This window comes from Colius striatus, chromosome 19 (genome assembly GCF_028858725.1).
Source record: "Colius striatus isolate bColStr4 chromosome 19, bColStr4.1.hap1, whole genome shotgun sequence".
Lineage (NCBI taxonomy): Eukaryota > Metazoa > Chordata > Aves > Coliiformes > Coliidae > Colius > Colius striatus.
The window spans coordinates 264,594-290,907 of NC_084777.1; the positions used below are offsets into that span (position 1 = coordinate 264,594).

General features: G+C 38.6%; 2 protein-coding genes across 11 annotated transcripts; both read right to left on the reverse strand.

Annotated features, from left to right (window-relative positions):
- Positions 1-684: 684 nt before the first annotated feature.
- On the reverse strand, positions 685-20,838 carry ZBTB34 (zinc finger and BTB domain containing 34). 10 transcript variants are annotated; one of them, XM_062011549.1, is made up of 6 exons: positions 20,757-20,824; positions 15,018-15,095; positions 14,494-14,649; positions 13,959-14,291; positions 4,851-12,059; positions 685-3,881 (listed from the first exon to the last, which is right to left on the reverse strand). In XM_062011549.1, exons 5-6 carry the CDS (start codon positions 4,889-4,891, stop codon positions 2,360-2,362), a joined length of 1,563 nt encoding a protein of 520 aa, XP_061867533.1. In that variant the 5' UTR covers positions 4,892-12,059; positions 13,959-14,291; positions 14,494-14,649; positions 15,018-15,095; positions 20,757-20,824; the 3' UTR covers positions 685-2,359. The 10 variants fall into 10 exon arrangements, with proteins under 10 accessions (XP_061867533.1, XP_061867539.1, XP_061867538.1 ...); XM_062011555.1 differs by having other exon boundaries at positions 4,851-4,972; positions 13,795-14,291; XM_062011554.1 differs by having other exon boundaries at positions 4,851-6,517; positions 13,795-14,291.
- ZBTB43 (zinc finger and BTB domain containing 43) lies at positions 15,303-26,278 on the reverse strand. Its single transcript, XM_062011557.1, has 2 exons — positions 26,062-26,278; positions 15,303-21,986 (listed from the first exon to the last, which is right to left on the reverse strand). The coding sequence occupies exon 2, from the start codon at positions 21,961-21,963 to the stop codon at positions 20,569-20,571; it is 1,395 nt and encodes a 464-aa protein (XP_061867541.1). The 5' UTR covers positions 21,964-21,986; positions 26,062-26,278; the 3' UTR covers positions 15,303-20,568.
- Positions 26,279-26,314: the final 36 nt, after the last annotated feature.

Genomic DNA, 26,314 nt, shown 5'->3' on the forward strand with positions numbered 1-26,314 from the left:
TACCCATATCCTGCCATCCTCAACTCATACTTCCATGGAAAATGTCACACCAAAGGCACCACAGCACAGGTCCAAGATAAAGGGTTATGAATAACTGTATATTTCTTGGATTTTGCATGTCTCAAACTTAACTTATCAAACCTTTTTTTTTTTTTTTTGCATTTACTTACTTAAAACAAACATTTAGGAAAAAAACAGTATTGGAAACACCAACATGTTTTAAAGTGGATAAACATATAGAATGCCTTCCCTACACATAGATATATACTGTCCCTTACTGCATAAACAAAAGTTCTATTGTTTGTTGCTTCAAGGAGAGAAACATCTCCTCACTCTCTGCCTCTTTATTTAGGCAGTTTTAGGACAGAGGGGCAAATTATGCACTCAATTTACCGAAACTGCTCCAATGGAGCAGGCAGGGTTTATACTGTAAACCAGTACTTAGTGAAAGTAATTCTTATTGCAGACTGTCACAATATTAAGAACTAGTGTATTTAATAAAGCTAGTGCACAAATATGCCCCAACTTTACAGGAGCAAAAAAAGCTTTAAAAAATAGCAAACCTACCTTTTTGCTTTCCTTTTAAGCTTTTATTTTCTAAATATCAGAGTTAAACAGCATGTTCACAGATGTATTTTCAAGATTTGCTACACAAACAAAAGGCCCAATTATATAAAACTGGTATTTTAAAGAAGCACGTGATTACTTTAATTCTGTTCATTAAGAAGAATTTTACACAGTAGTGCTTGCAAGTTCATGCTTTTGAGGTCTCTCAAGCTATCACTTTTTTGTTGTTGCTTGCTTGTCTCGGGTGGGGCTTTTTTAATATTTGTTGTTTGTTGATAGTTTATAGTTGGGTTTTTTGGTGTGTGTATGGTTTTTTCTTCTTCTTTTGCTTAACTGTCCATTATGTTTCACATTTTATATATTCTACTGACCTAAATGATGAAGTTAGCACCATATTAAAAGAAAACATTTGGTGAAACAAAAAGATTTAGAGTATTTTAGAAGTTGTTGGTAGTTCCTTTACACAGAAAACAACCACTGAAAATAGCAGGGAAGCCATAGCAACTCTGTAATACTCACACATGAAATAACAGACATATTGCTTGAAATTCCCATAGGTTTTTTTTTTTCCTAATAAAAAAAAAGTACAAATTCCAAGTGCTGACATATCACTTGGAGCTTTAAGTAGGAAGTCAATTGCACCTGAAAACAGCTCTCTGTGAAGAGACCTATTAAAACACTGCTTGGAAATACTGTAGTTTAAACTGCAACATCTCTCTCAGGTTTTAACCAACCATGAAGAGTGCTGAAGTTAAATTTATTTACCTGGTATGGTTCTACAGTACAAAATGAAGGTAGATTCTGAAGCCAGTAAAAACACATTTAAAACCACAATGCTACTTTTAGGTTTGTTGTTTTTGTGATTTTTTTTTTTCTTTTTTTAATATATATATAGATATATCTATCTCTATATATATAAAAAGGTCAGCACCACAGGTTGTCCAGCTTTGATTCTAGACAACTAACAAAACCTCTCAACAATTTCACCATAATTTAATAATTTATGGCATTTGGTTTACATATGTTATAAAGCAAAGCTATTTAAATAAGGTAATTAACTTTGCTCACTTTTGCACACAAAGAAATAGTTTAATAAAATGAAAACCAAACAACATTCTTTTAAAACCAAAACCATCCTCCCAAAGTCTGAATACCTAAATCCTAAGCAGAGAGGAAACCTAGCGGTTGAAAGAGTGGTACATGGTATAAACCTTGACGTACTTTTACATTCACCTCCACCAGAATATTCAAAGTGAAAGTACTTTATATATATAAAGCAAATTTATATATATAAACAGACTACCTACCAAAAACAGTTATTAAAAGCAAATAGATTTCATCATGACACATGGAAGGAATCAAAGCTATAATATTCTCTCTCCCATTGCTGTGTAACTCATTACCAGCAACAGGATTTAAGAAATATGGGAGATTACAGCTTCTTGGTATGTCCAAACAGAGCTGCCAATCTTACTCAATTTAATCTTTCTACACCGGACTTTGTGTCTTGCCAAATCAACCAGTATGGACTCTTTAGCAGACTCTTCCTTTACTTTCCTCAGTACACTATCTTTTATATTTTGAGCATCTTCAAAAGTAAAATAACCCAAACAAGTCAGCCTCCTTCAAAAACAAATATTACTTATTCAGTCTTCTCCAGAAACCATTTCTAACTGATTTCTAGAAGATAAGGAAAATTAAAAGGCTGTTGTACTGAAGATTACTAAAAGAACAACAGATTTAAAAAATACATTTAGTAATGTGCTGCATGTTGCAATTAAAATGTATCATTTTAATCAGATGTGTTGGACATTGCGTGAATTTCCATACTAGAATCCATAGCTTCAGAAGCTGAAGCATCATTATCTACTTTCTGTTCTACAAATGCTTCTGTTCTGTCTGGAGACTCTACCCTGTTTCTTACTTCTGTTACCCCAGGGTGATTTTTTCGCAAATGCTGGTTTAGCGTACCCTGGAAAGGAAAACATTTTCCACAGATCTCACAGCGAAAGGGCTTGTCATCTGTGTGACCACGAATATGATACTCAAGTTGGTCCTTGCGGGTATATTTCTTCCCACAAAACTTGCACACAAAAGGAGTTATTCCCATGTGCAATCGCATGTGTCGATCAAGGCTCCCCTTTTGGTTGAAAGACTTTCCACAGTAAATGCAAATTAGCCTCTCATTGTATGGATACCAGTGACCTCTTGTATTTCTTTCCCGTGGACTATTTTCATATGCTGGGTTACTCACCATGGACTCACTGTCAGCCCCTTGCACGAAGCCCTGAACATCACTATGCAAATGACCAGTGGATACCCGTTTTTGGCGTGCACGACCCCCTCTGAAACAGCTCAGCATGGACCTTGAAGGACTCGTATTGCTCAGGCTTCCGAAGGCTTCAGACACACCTGTAGCCTGTGATGAGGCATGGGTAAATGAATAAACATGTTGTAAAACGGACCCATAGGAACCTACATTTACTGCCATCACTTGCTCGCCATCCACCATCTCAGTATGATATCCATCATCACCAAGGGAAGAGCTGTCGGAGCAGCTTGGCCTGTCAGACTTTTCCATTTTTACTTTCACCTCTGCAATCTGACTTTCCCTTACTATCAGGTCTCCTTGCTCATGATCACCTTCAATCTGAATCTCATATTCAGAGATACTCCCACTGCTTCCTCGATCTGAATGCCCTTCTTCTTGCAGACGACTACGTAGAGTTTTGCCTGGAGTAGTTTCCATCCTAAGATCGCTGCCTGCCGATGACTGTCGCACCTGAGAGCAATAGGGGGGAGATATTTCAATAGGATTGGCAAAGTAGCTGCTGTCTTTAACTCCATTGCGATTTTCTGAATTTTCTTCAGCACCAACAGTGACAGAGTCAACATCACCAACACTGATCTTTGAATGAATACTCTCCAGTATCTGTGTGCATTTATCAATGACGCACTGCATCTGTAGAAAGCTAGCTGCAGTTAGGAAACTAACAACATCCTTCAGCTGTAAGGACATCCTTCCAGTGTAACAAAAAGAAAGCAACTGTTCAAAAACATTGGGATTTTTAATAACTGATATCGATAAGCCACTCATGGTGCTTAATGCTGAATGATCACGGAAATACGGAGAACTGGCAGCTAAGACAGCTTTATGGGCTCGAAATGGCTGACCCTGAATATGCACAATTATGTCACATAGCTTTCCTTGCAAGCGGAGTTCATTTAACTGGCTCAGAACAGTGTTGCTGTACTCAGGCACATCAAACTGAATGAAACTGCTGCTGTCCATTTCTACTGATGTAAAGAGTAATCTGAAAGAAAAATGAGAAGATTTACAATTGATAACAAATACAGAGTTTTCCATTTCAAAAATAAATCCTCACACATGTTGAAGTTAAATCACCACACTGATCTGATTAAAGTGTGTTAACACAAACCAGTTGGTATAAATACTTGATGTAATACAAAAAGTAGTCTTAATCTACCCATTTCTTGCATATCTATAATTTGAATTATCCCTCTGCAACATACACAATTCAGTTGCTCATAATCCATGACAGGCTCTCCGGGACAGTCTATGTCCTAAAAGGAACTCTGCAGTTTCAGTGCCTGGTAAGAACTGCAGAACAATACTCACGCTGTTCCAAAAGAATATTAATTTTAGGGTCACTAGCAAGTTAAAAACTTCAGAACCTTTAGTAGGTCCTCAAGTCAGATACTACATTGATACTTGAAGGGAACTATATTGTTAAATTGCCCAAGAATAGTTTTTGGAAGTTAGTTCATGGAGTCTGAAAAACCCAAAGAAATGCCACAGGTGCATATTTGTGTATGTGTGTGCACATGTGGAAAAGCGTTTGAGCCACCCATGGACTTCCAATTTTTTTTTTAATAAACCATGATGTGAACTTCAAAGTTCATGTGACACAGTACTGATTTCCTAGCTAGAATAATTTGACATTTGATTTCTAAACTAACTGAAAAGCCATGGGTACTTGAACTTACCTAATACACTGAAAAAGGATGTTCCAAGAAGCTTCAGAGAAATGTACACATTTCAAAACAAAAGCTACAGAAAAGCACTTCACCAATTTTTCATAAGTGTATTATGGTACAAAACACACACACACTTGTCCCTTTGAGACTATCTGTACCAGACATCACCTTACATTTCTAAGACTGGGTCCCTCCCTAATCAAGTGCCCAAGAATTTTCAGACTTTATTGCTATTCTTGTTTTCATTAATGCAGAAGTCTAAACACGTAATATTGCCACCATACCTGCTTTTCCAATTGAACAAACAGATCTCAACATCATCCATTGACTTCTGATGCAGGAAGCATGTCCAATGTATCACAACATACTTATGGATTTTTTTCCTATTTATGTCTTATGTTACATGCTGTAATGGGACATATGAACAATTTAAATCAAATTATGAAAATTCATGCATGCTAAAACCAAAATCAACATGTAGGAATATAATAAAAAATCTACAAGGAAGAACTGGCTCTGTATCAGCTGACTGCTCCTTAAAAGTACCATTCTTAATCTTCACAAATGTAGCTTCTTTTAAGCAGAGAAACAAGACAGCCTACTTCCTGACACCACTGGTTTGATTTAGAAAAATAGGTAAAAACTCTCACAGAGCATTCAAAATCAGGTTATCAGAGCTGCTAAGGTGCTCTTATAGCTGAAAAAGAAAATAAGAACTAAAAGGTAGTTACAGAATTGATATGATCAATTCATAGTCTACTACACAGAGATAGCTTTGGCAGGACAGTTCTTTTACTCAGCAAACAAACCTACAAAATGATTCAGAGCTTGTCAGATGATGCAAGTCAGATGTAGGTCAGAAATCAAACATTACAACAAACAAACCAACCCTGATCGAACAGTGGGGTAGTTAAACGGCAAGATTAACCTTGTTATTCTCAGCATCCCTGCATGGTTGTGCAGACAACCACCGTTTAAGTCCCTATCAGATGCACCCACTCCACTGGGAAGACAGAAGCCTCAGCAGTCAGGATACCTGTTTGTCAAGTCATCTGACAGAGTAGCAAGCTTCTTTACAAGCCCAACATAGTTCAGTACCTTTCATTTGTGTGGCTCATGAGGTATACACATGGAACATCACGACATTCCTGATTAACCATGTATTTGCTAAGTGGAGGAAGAGCTTTGACCTAAGCAAGACAAACTGACAAGTTACCTAGGTTGTGGACTGTGTATGAAACAAGACCAGTCCCTAGCAGCAGTAATTTGTCATTCCTGCATCAATTTGATCCTTGAGCTAAGGAATCAATCGGATCTTGGTCAAGCCTTACTCAATCTCTATCAGAAATTACTTCTTTTTTGTGTGTCTAGAATGTATAGAAAGTGGTCTTCCTCCTTGACCCATATTTCCCTAGGGGCTCATACTCAGCAAACTGGAGAAATCTTACACAAAATATTAAAATGCAAACTGTCACCACTAGCACTAGTCCAGACAGAAGGAATAAATCAAGGATGGGCATTCAAGTAGGAAGAAAATGGGCATTTTATACCTTATCATGGAGAAAAAAAAGTATGTTCTTTTGATCATGGCACCTTAGCATCTCTAGATTAATCACACTCCCTAGGATATAGATACACACTGAAAATGGACTGTGAACACAAATCAGAGAAAGCATAAGAAGCAGGAAGAGAAAGATACTAAGACAAAAAGGATCCTCAGTAATCCTAGCACATCACAACTCTGTAACAACATCTAATTGTCTTCATAGGCATATATATCTATCAACAATTCTATAGCCTTGTTCTCAAAGTTGTTTAATCTTTCTTTTGGGAAACAAAGAAACTTATTTTCCTTAAAATGTTAGAAGTAAGCAGCACAAATCCTGGTAGCGAGTGGAGAGGATGCTGGAGTTAAAGGTCTCTAAGTCTGGCTGTCCGCGTAGCAGATAAACTGTAAAAACCAGAAATAAGTATCAAGGGAACATACAGTACCGCTTTGAAAGCAAACAAACAGATCAAGTACACAAAACACAGCCCAAGAAGCAATGCATGAACCTCTATACCCATATCTCTTGAAAAAAACAAAAGTGAACAAGCTACAGCATGCACTTCTTAGGACTACTTCTCCACCTTAGCTTCTTCCATTGAAGACATGCTTCCTGTGATTTTGAAAACATCTGCAGAAAGCTAGGGTTAAATAACAATTTGAACAGTAGCACATGACAGAAGGGAACCCTTTTTGCTCTTTCAGTGAAACTCCAAAATCTCTAGTTGAAGAGGTCCTGGAACTGACGAAGCTGACACTATGTTCAGGAGGAAGCAGGAAGAGCACTGAGACTGCAGTAATTTTGCTGGGGGTAGTAACAAGGCACCACAACTTTCTTGCATCAATTTGGGAAGGCAAGACACAGGGGAAGATCTTGGCATTACATAGGCTGGAGAAGCAGACACCACTGGCAATATTTTAGTGATGAATAATGGATAGAAGAAGAATAATCTTATTTATTCACCTGAATTCGCAATGGTGCTATCTAGAAAATAAAAGTAGTCTTTAGATTATATTCCCATGCACAAAAAGGTTTTATTTTATTTACATACAGAATCAAGTTTCCACAATCAAACTCCAGCAGAATTAACCAAAATATTATTCAGCAAGGTACTGTACCCTAACAATACTCAAGTATTCTTTAATCGTGGCAGGCCACTAGCTCTTTCAAGACAATACAATTTATGGTTGAAGTATTTTTTAAACAGGTCTAGAAGATCACCACAGTTTGAAAAGGCTAATAGGAACACTCAATTTTTTAACAGCTTTTGCCAAGTTGAAATGTCTCCCTAATCTCTGTTCTTTTGGGCTGAGGCAAGTAGCATTAAACTGAAGCAGAAGGTACTCCAAAATGCAAATTGGGCACATCTGTTGTATGTTCCACAGAAGAAATTATCTCTACAGTTAATAGTTGATCCTAATGAAGTTTTGTTTCCCAAAGCAATGGGAATATAACTACTTTAAGCCACATAACAATTCTTTACAGAATTAGCAGAGGTGAAGAAAAAAAAAATAATGTGCAGTCAGAAGTCACGTCCAGTACTTTCCATGACAGTTCAGCACACACGGAGGTAATCTGTGTTCTATAGGTCCAAGACCACAATATTCAGAGTGAAGAAAATTTTAGTTCTATTATACAAACTCAAGCATTTGTGGGGTAGTGAGAACCAAGACAACTCATAGCAATGTTAGGTTGTTGAAAAGTAATGCATTTTGTCTTGCTTTGGCTTCCAGCCCTGACTGTGGGATAAGTGTAACGTTACAGAATCCCAGAATGCTAGGGGTTGGAAGGGACCTCTAGAGATCCTCAAGTCCAAACCCCGGTAAAGCAGGTTCACCTTGATCAGGTTACACAGGAACGTGTCCAGGCGCGTTTTTAAAACGTCCAGAGAAGGGAGACTCCACAACCTCTCTGGGCAGCCTGTGTTAAAGTCCTGTAAAATTTAAGTCCACCTCTGGGCACCTGTCTATGAATAAGTCCTCTCTTAACCTTTCTGCATAAGTAGATCAAAGTGTTTAAGGTTTTCATAGATATTGTGTATTTAAGAAATTGGCTGAAGGTTTTCCAGTTTTAAAGCAGAGGCCAGAACTTGACACTAAGATCACTAAGTCTTAGCAGGGCTCTGCGTTGAGCCTCCTGTCTATTTCTGTAGCAGATGATCCAGTCTCACTCAAAAGAATCATATCAGCTCTTTGCGTCTGTATTACATTTATTCATCAGGGTCTTATACAGCAAATGTAGACCATAGTATGGATTTTCTAGTAATGGATTGTTGCCCTATGTCTTCAAACAAAAGTGTCCTTTGAAGTAACCTGTGAACATGAGTGACATGCATTTAACATTTATCATTAGATTGCAAAAAAACCTTAATTTTAAAATTATGTTCTATGAAAGCTCTTATTTCACTTAAAACAACAAGAATAGATGGTGACAAAATACATTTGGTATTTGATTTTACTGACATCATACAGTAGCAGCAGAGAAGCATCATATAACTAAAACACGAAGCTGTTTATCTGCCAATGTCATATTAGTTTCTGCTCCTAAGCCTGCACCTGTTTAATTTCATTCACTTACTGATGTATGATTTGCCATTCTCACAGACAGGTGAATTATACAAATTACACTTATTTTAACTCACACAAAGGTGTTAGAAAAGATCCCTTGCATTTTCTTTAGTTAGCTCAACCATATGTGATCCTTGGGAAAAAAAATACACATTACAAACCATTACTGCTCTAGTGCTCCATGGCACCATGAATGGATACTTCATACATTACTGCTCAGAATACAGTGAAAAAGCAAAAAAAAAACGAGTATTGTATAAATCACTGCACTCCTCCTTTGCATTTTGTAGGATTCAGTAACTACTACATCATCTGTGAGAACCTATGACACTATTGCAAACATGTATCATCATTCAGGAGAATTTTAACCTATGAGTGTAACTCTATCAAGCTGTAATAATGGAAGTTTCAGGGCAAAAAATCTTGATCACTCTCACTTCTTTCAGTTTGCATTTGCCTTAGTCTTCAGATTACAGCAGCCAGAATAATTAATTCTAGCTGAACCAAAGAAAACCTGCAATCTGATAGGTCACAGTCAAGAGGCATTTCCAAGTCCTCTTTAAATAACCTTTGGAAACATGGAAAAAACTGCTCATATAATCTTTTACCAGTTTTTAACTGGCATAACAGTAAAGTATTACATTCTGTTTTAAAAAGGAAACATATAGTGTCATTGTATGGCCTCAGGTTGCATGACACACAGTACTGCTGCTTCACTGAAAACCTGGACCCCGAAGCATGGTAAGTTTCCCTACAGCTAGAAAGTTGACTGTAATATTGCACTCATTTTAACAAAACAAGAAGAAAGCTACCAACAACTGAGATAAGCAGCCATTCTCTTAAGAACTCGAGCCTTTATTTAAAGTTCATGAAAGAGACAAAATTATTTTATATTTATTCTGAGATAATCAGATGATACTGTTTTTTATAGATTTAAAAATCAGTTGCACTGAATGTTTTCCAGAAACACCATAAATAATAAAAGTAGAGTCTTTTATATTTTCAGTTCATCCATGCCATCTATTTTGTTGTCTACACAACACACTGCCAGAGAGATCCTCCTTGTGACAGAAAACACAACTAATTACATATTTCTCACATAACTTATGCACTAAAATCACATGTGAATTTAAAACAACTCCTTTAAGCCATAGAAAGGATGACTGGGATAATGGTTCCACTTGATATCTAAGGGAACACTTGGAGCTTAATGGAAGGGATATCTAAAATTAGTCTGTATGCTAACTAGATTTCTTCTAAACTTTGACTGCATTGCACTACGCAGAACTAACACTTAAAAGCTCTTTAACATAACATTTATCACATAAATCATAGCACTACAGTAAGCACAAAATTGTTTAAAGCTTTACTCTTTATGAATGTGGTCACCTAGATGTTACCTTATAGCAGTAATTCACAAGCACATGACCAATAAGTAAAACTGAAGACACTAATGACACAAAACAATAGGTTTTAAGATTGGTGGCAAAACTGCAAGTATGTGCTTGACCACATAAAACCATAGTTCCACTCATTTTCTTTCAAAGCTTCCCACTTCAATGAAACATTAAACAAATGTGATATTATTGCTTAAGTATTTATCATGTCAAACAAGGTAATTTCCTAAATCACTCTTATTTATACTCTTCTTTTGTGAACTCTCGGTTTCCAGAGAACTACAAAGCTGAATTCTAGAAGCACTTTTATCCATAGCATAATAAATGAAAGAATAACCTTAGCTTCAGTTGATTAGTATTCTTTCCTTTTAAACTCACTCAAATTTAAACACACTGGAGAGTACAACTAGAGTGCGCTGCACATAAATATGAAATTTTGATGTCTCAGAATAAATGACAGTCATGGACTCAGATGGAAGTCTAACAAAAAACTGATCAACAGATTCTAAGGGATACTACTACAACATAACAGAAAATTTTGTTGCAGCATTTTGCAGTATGAAGTTTCATTTTGTTTGCAGCTTTTGCAATAGGATAATGGCATCCTTTACATCAACAGTGATCTCAGAATCCTTCCCAGCTCAGTTAAACACACCATTTTGTTAGTTGCACATCTAACATATTAATAAAACTGCCAGTATGATTAAAACCAGCTAGCACAAGCCTATGTTTACACATAAACTCTGTGCCCGTAGTTTTGTTAAGCTCAGTACTATTTTGACCAGTCTACAGTGACAATTGATTCCTGATTCAAAGCCATTCTGAAAAATCCAAACCCAAAATGAGAACTAAGCTGCCTTTCTAGTAGTCTAGTAACATAGTAATGCAAAAGTTATGGAAACAATCATGTCTCTCAAAGACCAATGGCTATGGAAGCAATTAGATCCTTTCTTAGCAAAACAGCATTTTAAATCCTCATTCCTCTGAACCTTAACCATTCTCAAATCACTCTAGATTGAATTTACAAGGTGTGTCAAGTTTTGGGAAAGTTTCAACTAAGCTGAAAATAATGCCCACTGGAACCAACAGAAACATACAGAGTTCAGCCAGACCTTGAAATAATGAATTATCTGTAGTAAAGCATACAATAAAAGGTGCACACACTTTATTATTCATTAAAAAAAAACAGCTTTGAAAATATATCTGCTTTACTTCTAGATCAAAACAGAGAATCTGTTATAGTAGGGAAGACTACACAACAACATATAAAACGTCATTACCTCACAAAAATGGAGGAAACTCCCAGTTTCCTCAGAACCTGAAGTTAGTATAGGCTGAAATGTAGTTACTAGAAAACTTAGTTCTTGCATGCTTTCATTGGTAGATATCAGAACATTACAGTGAAAGTTAACATCATTATTCTTCCTCTAAAGACAGAGAGGCAACAATTAAAAGAGCTAAACATCCACAGTGAAACCAAGAGTCAAAAGTCAGGTCTGTCAGGCAAGCACTCCTGAAGCATCATAGAACACAATCCAATAATTTGCATGGCTGAACAATACATTGAACTGCTACACTTTTTGCAGAATTTTTTTTACTGATTCAGACTTCTGCCTAACAAAAAGTGAAAAGAGTTTATTTTTACCTCATCAGCATTCACATTTTGAATTAAAAAACCCCACTTGAATGGGTGCACAATTTTAACATCAATATTAAAAAAAATTAACTTATATATCTGTATATATGCACACACATACACCTTAACAATAACACTACAGATTCATTCCCAGTGCTTAGTGTGATGCAGCAGGGAAATGACAAGAACTGCATATTTAGCATTTCATAGGGAAAAAAAACTCAAACCTAAAACTGAACAGGAGCCTCTTATTTGAGCAAACATGCGAAGAAAGCAGTTGTGAAACTGAAGTCCAAGGGCTACCTTTGTCTCTTATTCTCAAATTGTCTTCTTCACAATTGCTTGCCTGTATGGAAGTGATTGAAAGAGTAAAAGTGAAGTAACTATTAACAAATAAGCAAAGTTTCACTCAATGATTAGAAACCTCAATAAAAATAATCTCTAAGTGTTGCCTCTAGAAGTCAAATTACTACAAAAGCAGTTACAGGAATGTATCTATCTCTGAACACAGAAAAAAAAAAGTTACTAGAAGGCAAACTAGAGATAGCCAAGATCAGCAAAAGAATTAGATCAGACAAATAAAACAAAGGGCCATACTTACAATATCTACATTTAAAATCAGCAAGACCTTCCTTACAAGTAATGATCAAAACCTTTCTTTTCGTGCACAAAATTCATAATATTCCCACTATGTAATCCTAACCAGTAACTGTTCACATTCTCTGAAATCTGACAACTTTGAGAGGCATGCTTCGAGAAGCCACTATCAGTATAAACCCCTCTCCAATTGATAGCATGAGACTTGCAATATATACACACCTAACACTTTAAGAAGTGGGGAAGGAGAGCAGGGGGAGAGGGCTTTTGTACTTTCAGCTATTGTAACAATAAATGATTTCCTACCAAGGTAATACTTGGTCAGCATTAGGAATTTTAATCCATCTGCTTTAAAAAAAAAACCAAACCAAAACCACAGACCCCTCCCAACTTAATTACTCTTCATCAAATCATCATTTTTTTTGGAACCACAAAAAATACTAGATATGTCCAGATATCAGCAGCAATTTCTTCCATAGATTTAAAGTAACTTTGATGAACACATTTTCATAGTATTTTCCCAGTCACTTACGTCCAGTAGCTCCCATCGAATGGGCAATGAAGCACAGACACATTGTGATTCCAGATGCTGGGAATTCTGTTAACAACTGTGGTGCAGTTAATCCTACGACACCTTTTTGTTCCTAGCAGCCAGGCTCTCCCATATCACTTCTCAGACTCAGGCTTATTCTACATTCACTCTCAACTCTGACTGATTCTAAAGTAAACGCTTTGCTGTATGGTACGTACACCTGCAGGCATTCTGAGGGGCCTTCACCATCACAGTGACTGAGGCTTCACTAGAATTTCCAGCTCCTCTAACAGAACAGGAGCAGCTGAAGGCTCCACCAGCTTCCAGTGAAAACGCTACAAACGGTACCTTGTCTAAAGCCGCTTCAGCCGGCCAAGCCCCATGTGCCGGTTACTTTACGCCTCGTTCGGGTCAATAGAAGACCCAGACACGCGCATTCGCCCTCCTTAACAGAAAGCCAAAACTACACAAGAGACAGACAGGTTATGCGGCGACAGCTCCCAACGAGACGAGGCTGGGCGCTGCGGGAGCCCGGTAGGGCCGGAATCGGTCGTGACAGCAGATCCGCTGCCGCCGTTCCCCGGCAACCCGCGTCGCCACTCGCCCCCGCGTCAGTCGCCGGCTGCAGAACCGAGCCCCCGCCATCTGGCACGGGACGGCGGCCGAGCCCTGCGCCGCGCCAGGGCCGCCTGTTCCACCGCCGATTCGCGGCCGCCGCCCCTGCGAGGCCTGTCAGGGCGCCAAGACCCCCTGTTCAGAGAACGGTCTCCGTCCCGCACGGGAGCGCCGCGCCGGCCCTTGGAGCAGCCGCCCGCTGCGACGCGCCTGCCCGCCCGCTGCTCACCTGGAGCTGTCAGCACCTCTCACATGGCGGGTCACCGGCCCGGCCCGGCCCGGCCCGTCTCCTGCCCGCTCCCACCGCCACTTCCCGCCCGCTCCCGCAGCTACTCACACCCGGAACCAATTCCTCCAGCAGCGCTTCCGCTTCCTACTGACGCGCACGGGCGGAGGGCACGGCCGGCTCAGCGGCAGCGGCTCCCTCGAAGCCTCCCTCGCAGCACGGCTCCCCCACCGAGACATAACAAAGCTTAAGCTGTAAGCGGAGTCGGTGCGCACCCGGGATTTTGACGATGCTTCCTGATGGCACGCGGGATGAACGGCCTTCCCCGGCGCCGAGCTCAGGCTGACGGGCCTGCAGCTGTCAGGATCCTCCTTCCGGCCCTTCTTGCGGATGGGTGTCACATTTGCCACTCTCCTGTCCGCAGGGACCTCTCCCGGTAGCCTAGATCGGCCAGTGACAGTTTGAAATAGATTGCAGTATTATGTTCTACAGAAACCCCACGCTGCTGTGGGGCAGGAAGCATCCCCGGTGATGGATATGTTTTCAAATCCCTGTATTAACGTTTTGACGTCTTCACGTTCTGGGTACCACTTCCATAGTTTTGCCTTCTGTAAAAGTAATAGAGTGGACAAAAAATGATAGAAAATGCAAGTACATGCTTCCTCCAGTACACTAAAGTACCCATGAGCTGTGTTAATTTTTTCCTAGCCTGGGGAATGTACAATAGGTCTATTCTATTTTACTTACAGTGTCTGGTGGAATCACTGCACCCTGCAATCCGCAAAGGGCCTAAAAATTGTAGTTCTTTACCTGGTCTTTAACAACCCTTGGGTGGGATCTCAACTTCTGCTTTGTGTGGAGCTTGTCACACTGCTGCTGCTACTTCCCCCAACATCTCAGAAGAAGGTCCTCCAATCAGAGTATCATCTTTATGTTGGTATAGTTTCACATCTTGGGGTAGTGAAACTGTAAAAGTTGAGCACAAGCAATCGTGAGAGAACGTTTATATTCCTGTGTAAGTTTCTTAAAGGTGTGTTTTACACCTTCCCAGGTAAACCCAAATTTCTCTTTATTCTTCTCCTGCAAGGAGATCAGAGGGAACCTATATTTCACATCTAGTGTTGCCATCCATGGGTGTGCAGCTGCTTGCAGAGCAGCTGTTTAGTTTGCAATGTTTTGTAGAGCAGCTGTTAGTGGGGCTGTATTAGCATTCATTTGCCAGTATCGATGGTTAAATGTCACCTCCCTTCTGGTTTCTGAGTTGGCCAGATAGGTTAGTTACATGGGGAGTGGGTTCTGGAGATAACTTGTCAATTTTACAAATCTGCTGTTACCTCAGGAATTCTGTTTTGTGCTGCAGCAGAAATCGGGTATTGTGGTACATTAACACTGCAACTTTACAGGTCACCAGTCTGCAAAAAAACCCTAGTTACAATAAATCCTGTTTAATAAATTTAGACAAATATGAGAACTAATTACCTAAACACCGAAGAAATAGTCCCAGTTCCACAAATTTATCAACTTACTGTGTTATAAAAATAATCACTTTTTAGTTTAGTGGTTTTTTTAGGCTAGGCTGACAGGTTCTCAATATTTCAAGAAGACACATTACTAGATACACTTTTTCTTCATATATTTAATAAAGTTATATATCAACAACTTTTGTATTTGTACTTTTGTTTGCGCACTTATTGTTTTGGCAAAAGTGAAATATTAAATACTAGTACTAGACATGCATTCCTTTCATTCAAGCTTAAGAAAACATTTACAAAGTTGACAGATAACATTTATTAAAACATGTTATACAAAAAAGGGGCATGGGTCTCTTCTATAAGAAGAAAATACTGAACAGTAACATTAAATTAAAACCATGCTGTACAATTAGGACAGCAATATTTATAGACAAAACTATCCAACCTCTGCAATACAGGCATAACATCTCACAAAATATCAAGATATGCAAATTTACTATTATAAATGACTTGTTTAGAGTAAAAACTTATAGGTAATTAAGGAAGATTCACTTGACTTGCATAAACAACTACATTTCTGGAAGAAATATGGAATTCCATGAATAATTAAAAAAAGGAGCAGCAATCGACAGACACAGGCTTCAAGCAAAAATCAGAACTTACAATTTAATCACATTAAAAATATACCATTTCATTTTCCAGCATCTTCCCCTAGGGCACTGATAGTTTACAGTTTATAGCTGAAGAAGCCTACCTATCCAATGAAGCATTTAAATGACAAAAAAAAAAATCGTTCTTGTTTTGAGAAGGTTCTAATTCTCTTAAAGAAAAATACTCAATATACTGCTGTAGGCTCTCATAATTCAGAGACAGGTGTCCTTTCTGGCACCAATGCAAAAGTGTTGAGATTATAAGAGCTGACATGCCTCCCTTCTTTCAGGCTCAGTAATACAAGGACATCGAGCATTATTTTCATAATGAGAAACCCAATTCGTCAGCCTTTGATCTTCTGCCTTGCTTTTGATACAGGAGAAAGTTTCTCAATCCCAGAAACATCTCAGATGAAAAAACCTAAGACTAAAAATTGTATGGACACTACCTCCTAGAGTCTACCTGCTCACTCGTAAAACAAAGAAGGTTAATGCTTAAAAAATAAAACAAAAAACTTGACAGTGGTGTGTGAACTAGAAAACTCCTCTCTCAAAAGGGTCAGATACACACCTAAGCAGATATCTTAACCCTGATATTAGCTGATTTTTTCAGAATGCCAGTTACACAGATTCCATGATAATTAACATCTTAGTTCAAAAATGGAATGAGAAGGAACTTAGCTGTAGCATGATTACATATTCTTACCACTGATAGGACAATGAGTCGCTTCACAGTAGCAGGAAATTCTGAAAGCTGCCTGTGGGTACAATGATTCTGGTTTTCAGAAGACATTACTACAGCCAACAGCGAGCAATATAACAATGCACAGATGTTTATAAGCCCTATTGTTAAAGATCATGAAGCTTCAAATTCACCATATACATAGGTATTCATGTTTTTTATATATTAATTGCTTCCTTCCTCCCTACAAACAGGAAATGATTTTATCTATCTTGAACAAGATCACTCCATTAGCAAAGATTAAGAACTTGACAGAAGCTGCATTTGCAAACCTTGGCTTACTATGTAAAATTGTATTGGCCATACATTGCTAGGTCTCAGTAGCTGGGGGCCGCAAGGGTGACATGTGGCTGTGACAGTTCAAGAGGCTGTGAACTATCCTATGCCAGACAAAACAGGTTCTAAGCTGTACTGAAGCAGATGTAAACAATCCACTGCACACTAAAGCTGCAACCAGAAGTGTATACAGTGCCTGTGCTTACACATTTTTGAGAAAGAGTGGCAGCTGCTATCAAGAGATCCAGGGAGACACATAAGGAGAAGATACTCCTGTGAAAGCACATGCAGACCTGCTCTTGGGAAAACGCATCGAGAAGACACTGAGGATGTCTACAGACACACAAAGGGACAGACTCCATGCCTGAAAGGATTCACTTCTGAAGGGACTTTGGCCTATGTGCCAGAGCCTGTACACCTCTGAAGAAACTGACGCTTGTACATGACCCAAGCTGGAACAGGCACATCCCTGAAGGGACTATGGCCTGGTGTCACCATGAATAGTGACACTGACTATTCCACAGCAGCAGTGGATATCCACTAAGAACTGAAGAGCATCAGACAAACCATATGCATGAGTGCAACATCCTATGTCATCTGTCACCTTACTAAAACAACTGGCATGGGATGAGTGCACCTCAGTGAAAACAAGTGAAACTGTGACTACAATGGCAGGGAGGAGAGGTGCAACTTAAGTTGAACCTGAGGAAGAAGGAGGAAAGTTGTTTCCTTAAGTGTCAAAGTAATAATTTGATATCTTTTTTTCTTCAATTAATGAATCAGTGAATTAACGAAGTTTGTCAACGGGCAATAAATTAAATTCAAAAAAAACACCAAAAATCATCTGTTTTGCCTGTGATAAGCAAAAGGAAGGACTTTAGACATGTATTTCAAACTTCCCTTAAACCATCAATCCTCTCAACTAGATCTCATGGCAATCACATCAGTATTTTCCTGCAATCAAATGCTTTCATGTAAATTAACATAAGAAAGTAGAGTGCTACAAAATAAGTGGAGCAACATCTTTTGGACCTTCAAGAGAATGTCTCAATATGGGGTAAAACAGTAATAGGAAAATATTAAAAAGTTATTATTCATGCTACGTCATTACAAAAGAACATGGTTCTAGAATATCTACTGGACCTGTTATAAAACCTTTAAAGTGTCTCTCGCAGTATATTTCATTTTAAAGCTTTATTTCAAAGTAATCTAACTGCAAATAGGATTAACATTCCAAACTGGTAAAAGAAACAGTTTTGCACTGTAAAATGGTCTGAATTTAATAGAAGTAATTTTTTGCTTGACCATTACTTTAATCCTGGTGTTTCTGACCAGCCTTTTTTATGGTTAAATGGGAAGAGGCATCCTTAACCTTTTTATGCAACACTGAAGTGACAAGTTGAAAGGAGTTGAGAACTATTTTAATACACAAGACCATTCTTGAAATGAGTATGAGAATACTTTCCCTTAAATGAGATGATGGTACTTGCAGAAATGACACCCTGTATGTAGTAAGGCCTTGGAGAATGGAAAAATGGGGCCACTGAGTGCAAGAATCCTTTCCTCTACACTCATGTAAACAGGCAAGCATTAGAATATATTTTTTTTTAATATTAAAAAAGACAGTGTTAGCAGTGTGGAAACAAATCATAAAGGGAATATAATTTCTAAATTTAAAAAACATTCTTATAAAGTTTTATGGTTTGGTGTTTTGTTTTGTTTTTTTAAATACAAAGTGCTTCTATACATCAAGCAGGTTACAGTGTTAGTGAGCAAATCCCTGTTTAGTTACCTTGACTACAAGGGTAATATATGGCCACCATGGTATATTGTAGAGTTCAATTAAGTGCTAAGAATAGGAACTCTGTGGTGCTAACCATTCCTGCCCATTGCCAGCAATGGGTTCATTGTATTTGGGAACATTGGTTTTAACAAAATTCCATATGAAAAATATCTGAAGCATTAGAAGATTAAGAGCCTCTTAAAAAAATTAAAGTTTGTAAGTAGAATGCCAGAAAAGAAGTTACAGTAATTGCAGCCCACTGAGTAGAAAGCCCCCAGCTTGTACTAGATATTCATGTTCAGGATACAGTTTGGTTGTATCTTATAACAATTTGTTATTAGGAGTTCAAAAAAGCATCTGAATAGTAATTACCTTTGTGTGGTTTTGCTTCACAATATAGAGTCATCTGTTTAAGTATGTTACCCTGCATATTACAGTATCCAATACATAAACTGGGGCTAGATAGGCTATGACCTATAATGCTGGTTAACTTTTTCCCCAACATTACCAGCACTGCATTCAGACATAACCCCTTTCTATGTTTGTCTATGTATGCTCTAAAGGCTCTTTTTTATACTGTTTCATTAAACTACAAAGAAGGGTTAATTGCTTTTGCACAGGACTGCATTAAGCTTTCAACCCCAAAATCCTGTTGCCACCTTCACAATTGATGCATTCACTCTACCTGCAGAGCTGACAGCATCTCTCAAAATCACAAATAATTTTCCATCTATCTCCAAGAATGAGAGCCCAGCACACAGATCCTAATGAAGCAGAAGTTCTGCTTTCCCAGCAAAAATCCAGGCTTTGGACATGATCATGGTACCATGTTCTCAGTACCATTAGTAGATCCAAGTAGCGTACTTTCTGCTTTTTTTCTACAAGCAACTTCATTTGAAGACAGAAAGAACTTTGGCTGCTTGTGATCACGTGTAACCATTCACAGTGGTTCAGAACCAAAAATCTCTATTCAAAGAGTAAAGAATTTACAAGTATAAATACCTGTTAATGATTAAATAATTTTCCTAAAGCAGGTTTCTAAAACTAGATAGAAGTTCTCAAAGAAGTTTTCGTACCAATAAAAAGTCAATTTGTGAATCCACAGTGTTTGGTACTTGCTACTGTAGTAAGCCACAAAAATCTGAACATAAAACTACAGTTTAAATGTTTCATTATTATGGATAAGTTCCAAATGTTACTTTGTATTTTGACAAGACACTACACACATGTCTAGCATCTCTCATGATGTAGCAACCAAGCAAAGTCATAAAGAATTAGACTCTAGGGCAGAAAAGACAAATTGTACTTAATAGAGATTGAAGTTTATATAGTGCTCAACTATATTTAAGTGCTTTACAGACTCCAAATAGATATCAGCACAAAATTAGACATCTGTTTTGGATTAAAAAAGTGGAAGACATACAGCAAAGCCAAATAATTTTTAACATGGCCTTTCATTAAGCAACACAGCAAAGGTTATTTAATGCTGCAAACTATCTAATGATGCATGTTAAGTATGTTGGTAGTCTTCAGTTTTGAGATGAAATTCTGATTTTTTTTTTTTCATTAAAATGCAAATCATACAATCTTTTCATTAAATACGGGTATCTGAATTCCTGCCTCATCTAAGTACCTGAAGGATTTGGGTCAATTTAGAGATGGGTTGTACTTTGAATTTAGAAGACTTGGAAAAACAACAGGGCTTCTAAATACTGCTGTGATTATAACCGATGTTACAAAGACCTTACAGATCTCATTTTGCAAGCACCATACAGATTAACCATTTGCATTTCATGTGTGAAACACCTCGGGTAATATTGTTGAAAGTGAAAGAAAAGTTTGGTCTGCTTATACCAGCACAATCATTAAAACTTTTTTTGATAAGTTACAATAGCAAGTACCAGACAATATTTGCATAATTGGTTTATTTTGCTTTACTAAATAAATGTAAGCCGTACTGTCTTAGTTCATCTCAGTAGTACTCTGCTCAGCTTTAGAAGCTTGGTATGACTTGGTACAAGAGGTCACATGCCGATGAAAACTGTCCCGCCACATAAATCTTTTCCCACAGATGTTACACTCATATGGTTTTATACCTGTATGAATTTTCATATGCCCTACAAGATGATGTTTCATTTTGAATTTCTTACCACAGACACCACAGCCATAAGGTCGAAGACCAAGGTGCATACTCATATGTCGATCTCTCTGACTTTTATGTGTAAAGCTTTTTCCACACTGACAAGGATACAGCTTATCGGCATGTGAGAATCCAGTGAGGGACGTTTCTTCTTTAATTCCTGCAGCCATTTCAATGCCTTCCCCATAGTTGGCTGCTATCATAAGATCTTGTCTGTGAGCACTTAAATTTCCATCTGCCCGTTCACCAGAAAATTCTTCCATAGAAGAGCCATAGAAATCAACTTGTTCATCATAATTACTTTCATCTGCCTGTTCATCAAATTCTGCTTCCATCTTTTTGTCACCTATATGAAAATCTTCAACACCGGAAGACTGGATTGAATGATCTGCTTGAATGGCATTCATGGATTCAGAAACTTGGTGTTCATCATAAGGATTATCAACACCTTCACAGTCTTGTTCAAATCTTTCTGGTTTCACATGGATCCACCGCTTGTGAGACATGATGCTGGGTTTGCTATACATAGGTCTGGTATACTGATAATCTGCACTATCACTAGTTCCTTCTTCACCATCCTGACTTGTCATTCCAGTGCTAAGTCTATCATGTTCTGTTGAAGAATTACTGGGAAGGTACTCATGTTCCGTCAGTTGACAGGAAAGTTCATCTTTAGAGCTCTCCTCTTCGTTTTCACCATCCCTTAGTTCCTGTACTTTGTGGAATTCTGTCTGTCCTCCAGAGCCAAGTTCAAAGGTTTCAACAAGGCCATTGTAACTACTGCTACTCGGGGACTGATGATCACTGCCATGATTCATCTTCTGACACAGAACTGTTGGGTTCCCCTCTAGCACTTCAGTGCATTTATCCACTACATGCCACATCTGAAGGAAACTGGCTGCTGTCAAATAACTAACTATCTCTGGAGCAGGCATTACCAGCCGACCTGTATAGGTAGACAGAAGGATGTTTTCAAATACTCTGGGATTCATCACATCGGGCAGGACTATTCGCCTGCTGTTTTTTAGGAGAACCTGATCACAGAAGTAAGGTGAACTAGCTGCAAGAACAGCTTTATGGGCTCTGAAGAGATGACCCTGAACTACAATGGAAACATCACATAATTGTCCTTGCTGGCGCTGCTGATTTAACTTCTGCAAAATGGTGCTAGAAAAATCTGGAAATTCCACTCGAAAAGAGCTTGACCCCGACTCCATTTCATTACAAATTTAGTGTTGTGCTGCAAGACAAAAAAAAGTTGTTTTTTTTTAAAAAAATACGAAATTCTGCTTAGTAAAGTATTGATCTGTCAATTTTCTGCTACACTTCTTTTTTCTTGAACAAACAACACTTAAACAGACTCTCATGGAACTCAACCCAATATTTTCTGTAACCTGTGACACTGTTGTACTTCTGTTTCTCCCATCCCACCTCATGACTCTCTGTTCTGAAAGTTGTACTGAGGCTACAAATTGTTATGCAAGCACATTTTGTTATGCTGCTTCTATCCAAGAAGATTCATCAACTGTAGCAGGAGCTACAAAGAGGGTGTTACCCAGTGAGATAGAATAAGCATTTCAAGCATGAGTTTAGGAAACAAAAACAGTTATTTGATGAAATTATAGCAGTAGAGTTACAACTCCAGGACGTTCCAGAGTTTACCACAGTATATGAAAGATTCTACATTTCAACAAAATCATCTCTTTGATCCCCCAATAAAGACTGATTACACTCTTAGAGAACATTCCACTTTAAATGAGGTTTTCAAAAGTCAGCATTTTGATTAATACAATAATAAAGGCAGCACAGACAGAAATAGAGTAAACAAAAGGGCTTATGACTCTTCTAGTGGTATTTCCCTGTTGTTTTATTAACTAAAAGGTGGAATAGCAACATCTTGTACAGTTGCAGGACTATAATCCAGTCTTCTAACTTTGAGCTTTTCACCTGCTTAATTAAAAAAAAATAAAATTACTTAGAATCATAGAATTTAAAATGTTAGCTGGGAAAGTGACATCTCTGCTGTACAGATTTTTTTTCTGCACATACACTGTCTATTTGTAATAATGCAACAATTAAATTCTAGAAGCTCAGCTAAGAGTTCATGGATTTTAATGTTTGTACTCCTACATTATCCAGATATCTTCTTATGAACTTAACAGTCTTTGAAGTGGTAATAAAAGTCTTTTAAAAAGTCTACTTCAAATTTAAAATTTAATTTGAGCTATATTTGCACGTTATTATCATTAGAAGTAATGACAGAAATTTAAATGCAACTATGAAAGACCACCATTAAACACCTGAGTAAGTTAAAGTTGTGCAATTGTTCAATATTATAATGTATAAGTCGAATACAATGGAATTCCATGGAGTAGCACACAGTTTTCCTATGTCAAGTTCTGTTTCTTATAAGTGGGAAAGCCTGAGTTTTAATAGATGAGGTTGCACACCTGAGTGAGAATATTCAGTGTATTAGCAGTGTATATATACAGAATTTACAGTACCTGTTAATATGGTGGAAAAACAGAATTTGCATTACTAACAGATGGAGGACTCTGAAAAGAAAGTATGTCTATGGAAATATGGAACTGAGAAAATATCCTGAATCCCTGCTACAGACAGCCTGTACAAAAGCCATAGTACTTGCCATGCAGTGATGTAATCATCAATTGAAAACTGTTCATTTGCTGGCACATCCACACCAACGTTTGACTGCTAAGTGCAGAGAAAGCAGTGTTGTTTACTTACAAAATGAAAACTACACAGAACTGATTATGTGACTCATCCAGTGTTTAATCATGATTACATAATCCCCTCCTCACCATTCTGACCTGTTTTCCAACCCCTATTCTTGATAACTCTTCACCACTTCCCAAAAAACCCAGCACTCCATCTCCAAAATTTCAGAGATAGAAAAGTGTGACAAACACTTGGAGCACAGGTGAACAGGCTATTTATTCCCTGTTATCTTACATAAAGGTGAATAGGTTTTCCATAGAAAAGAGAGCGTGGGAGTCAGAAAGACTTTTCAATACATCAAGACCTTTCAATAAATACAAGCCCAAACTCTTTGTAAACATTGGAACTGGTGTCTTCTGCAGAGCTGTGAAGATTATGCTTTCCAGTTTCCTTTTAATTTTTCACTAGAAGCATGGTATCAATCTGACTCTTATGAAGGTCTCTGAAGAAAACAGACTGTAAAGAGTAACTTGGCTTTTATGAAACTCATTTATAACCATAAATTATCACAGCAATAGAGTCAGAAGAGAAAAGTACCTTTTTTGACCAGTTTCCTTCTTGCTTCAAACCTTACACTAATTGCCAATGCTGGGTCATAATAGAAACTGAAATGACTGAATAAAGGTCCAATCAGAGGACAAAATGTCAAAATTTTCTCATTGAACACCATAACTTACTATATGACTTTTATGTTTTCATAGATCATTACTGTTTTACTGGTTGGAATTGTTTACCTTAAGAGCTGTTTACCAACAACCTCAGAATCCTCAGATTTAAGGTGTGAGTCAATCACAAGGCAGTTTTCCTAAAAATACTGCTTCACATTAATCACTTAAATAAGCAATTACATTTTGCTGAGACAGTAACTGAGATGCAACAACTGAGGAAATGGGCTACAACTTGTGAATCTAACACACTTGGAGTAAAGCACTTTGCATCACAAAGCATTACTTCCCAGAGAGTCCTCCCCTTTGCCACTAGCTTTAAGTATTTGACAAGCTAAAAATAATTATGCATTTCCTTCAATGAGCTTCTTGAAATTTAGTCCCAGAAGTATAGGAAAATTTGACTTGAACATGGAAAACAGAACGAAGCACCACGTCCCCACCTTGCAAGTGAAATAAAAACTCTAGGGACAATAACCAACTCACCAGAAATTAACTACCACAAACGATCACAGCTCAAGTATAAATGTGGAATGTGGACCGAATATTGCTACATTTGTAACCTGTTATATAACCCCTTTAGGTAGTCCCAGAACAGTCTGGATGATTTGTCAGCTGTTCAGTAGACTGAATGAATGGTTCTTCATTTAATATATCAGAATATTAGAAAGAGTAGATTTTATAATTGCTTCAGGGGAAAAGAAGTCTTGGAAAAAAGTTTGCAGTTCACCCGATCTTCAAGTTGTCACCTACATAATAAAAGAAGCTGTCTTGAGTACCACCCATTTTTTCCCTGCAATTATCAGCCCTGCTATGTACCCATACAACCAGACCACTTCAGGAGATCGAGTCGGCTACCGACATTTTCCCAGAGTAGCAGAATATATGCCTGCCAGTTCAACTGTTAATTTTTCTCACTACTTTGCTTAAAATAACTTGACAACATTATTTGCCAAATTATTATCTTATACCCCATACACATTACAAAGTATCTGCCTTTTTAAAGTCAGACTTGTGTATGCAGACACAATTCTTTATCTCCTTTCAGATTGCTCTCATATTTAAGAATATTCTTCAATACTCGCCTACAAAAAAGACAAGCCTTGAAGTTACATTCAACTGAAATTTAATGAGACATATCTATAAACCTTACACAATTTACTCCTAGTCTAAACTGGCATCTTTCAGCAACAACTCAGCATACTACCACAGAAACAATTCCAGGCTTTAACAGACGTTTGTATATTTTAAGCTTCCATGAAAATCGAAGTTATCAAAATGTAACTCAGTGTTTAAAGTTATACACACCAAGAATACTTTGTTTTTCCAAAGACGTTTCACTTCCTCGTTTTACAACCTGTTCCCTCTGGGAAATTTCTTTAGTCTGACTCATGAAGACCAAAAGTCTTGCTATTTTAATAACAACAACTTCAGGGTGCAATACTGAGTGAAACATACAAGACACATTTTACTTGCTTAAAACCCAAATTGCCTGAAAAAGTGCCAGTAGGTAGTTACTTCAGTTCTCCGTACGTAGAGCTTTTGAATACATTAACGTCTTATATCTGTCACTGTAGCACCTCAGCCGGCAGGCCGCGAACGCACCAGCGGGGCCCTGTCCGGAAGGCGTTACAGACCATGGCCGCAGGCCTGGCCAGGCCCTGGCTTCGGCGTCCTCCACGGCCGAATGGGCCTGCTAATCCGCTCTGCCTGGAGCAGGCCGGATCCAGCCCGCGCCTCCTCAGTGCGCCAGGGAGAGCCGCTCCGGCCGGGAAGCGGCCCGGGGGCCTCAGGCGCGGCGAACAGGAGAAAGGCCGCATTAGCCGCGCCGCCCCGCCCCATAGCGGGCCCAGGGAACATGGCCCGGCAGCAGCGCAGCCTCCCGCGAGCCACGAGCGGGCAGCTCCTCACCTGCGGGCCTCAGAGTCTCTCGCATAGCGGAACGTGACCACAACGCCAGCGCCCGGTGCTCGGCACTGCTCAGCGCCTCGGCCCGGCCGACACCGGAAGCAGCACTCCTCTCGCGAAGAGCTTCCGCATCCGGTCACATGACAGCACGGATCAGCCCTTCTGCTTCCTACCCGCCAGGTAGCGGGCGAGGAGGCGCCTCCTGCTGGCGCAGGGTCTGTGCGCGGCGCCGCTGGCCGGGGCCCTGGCGCCCCCT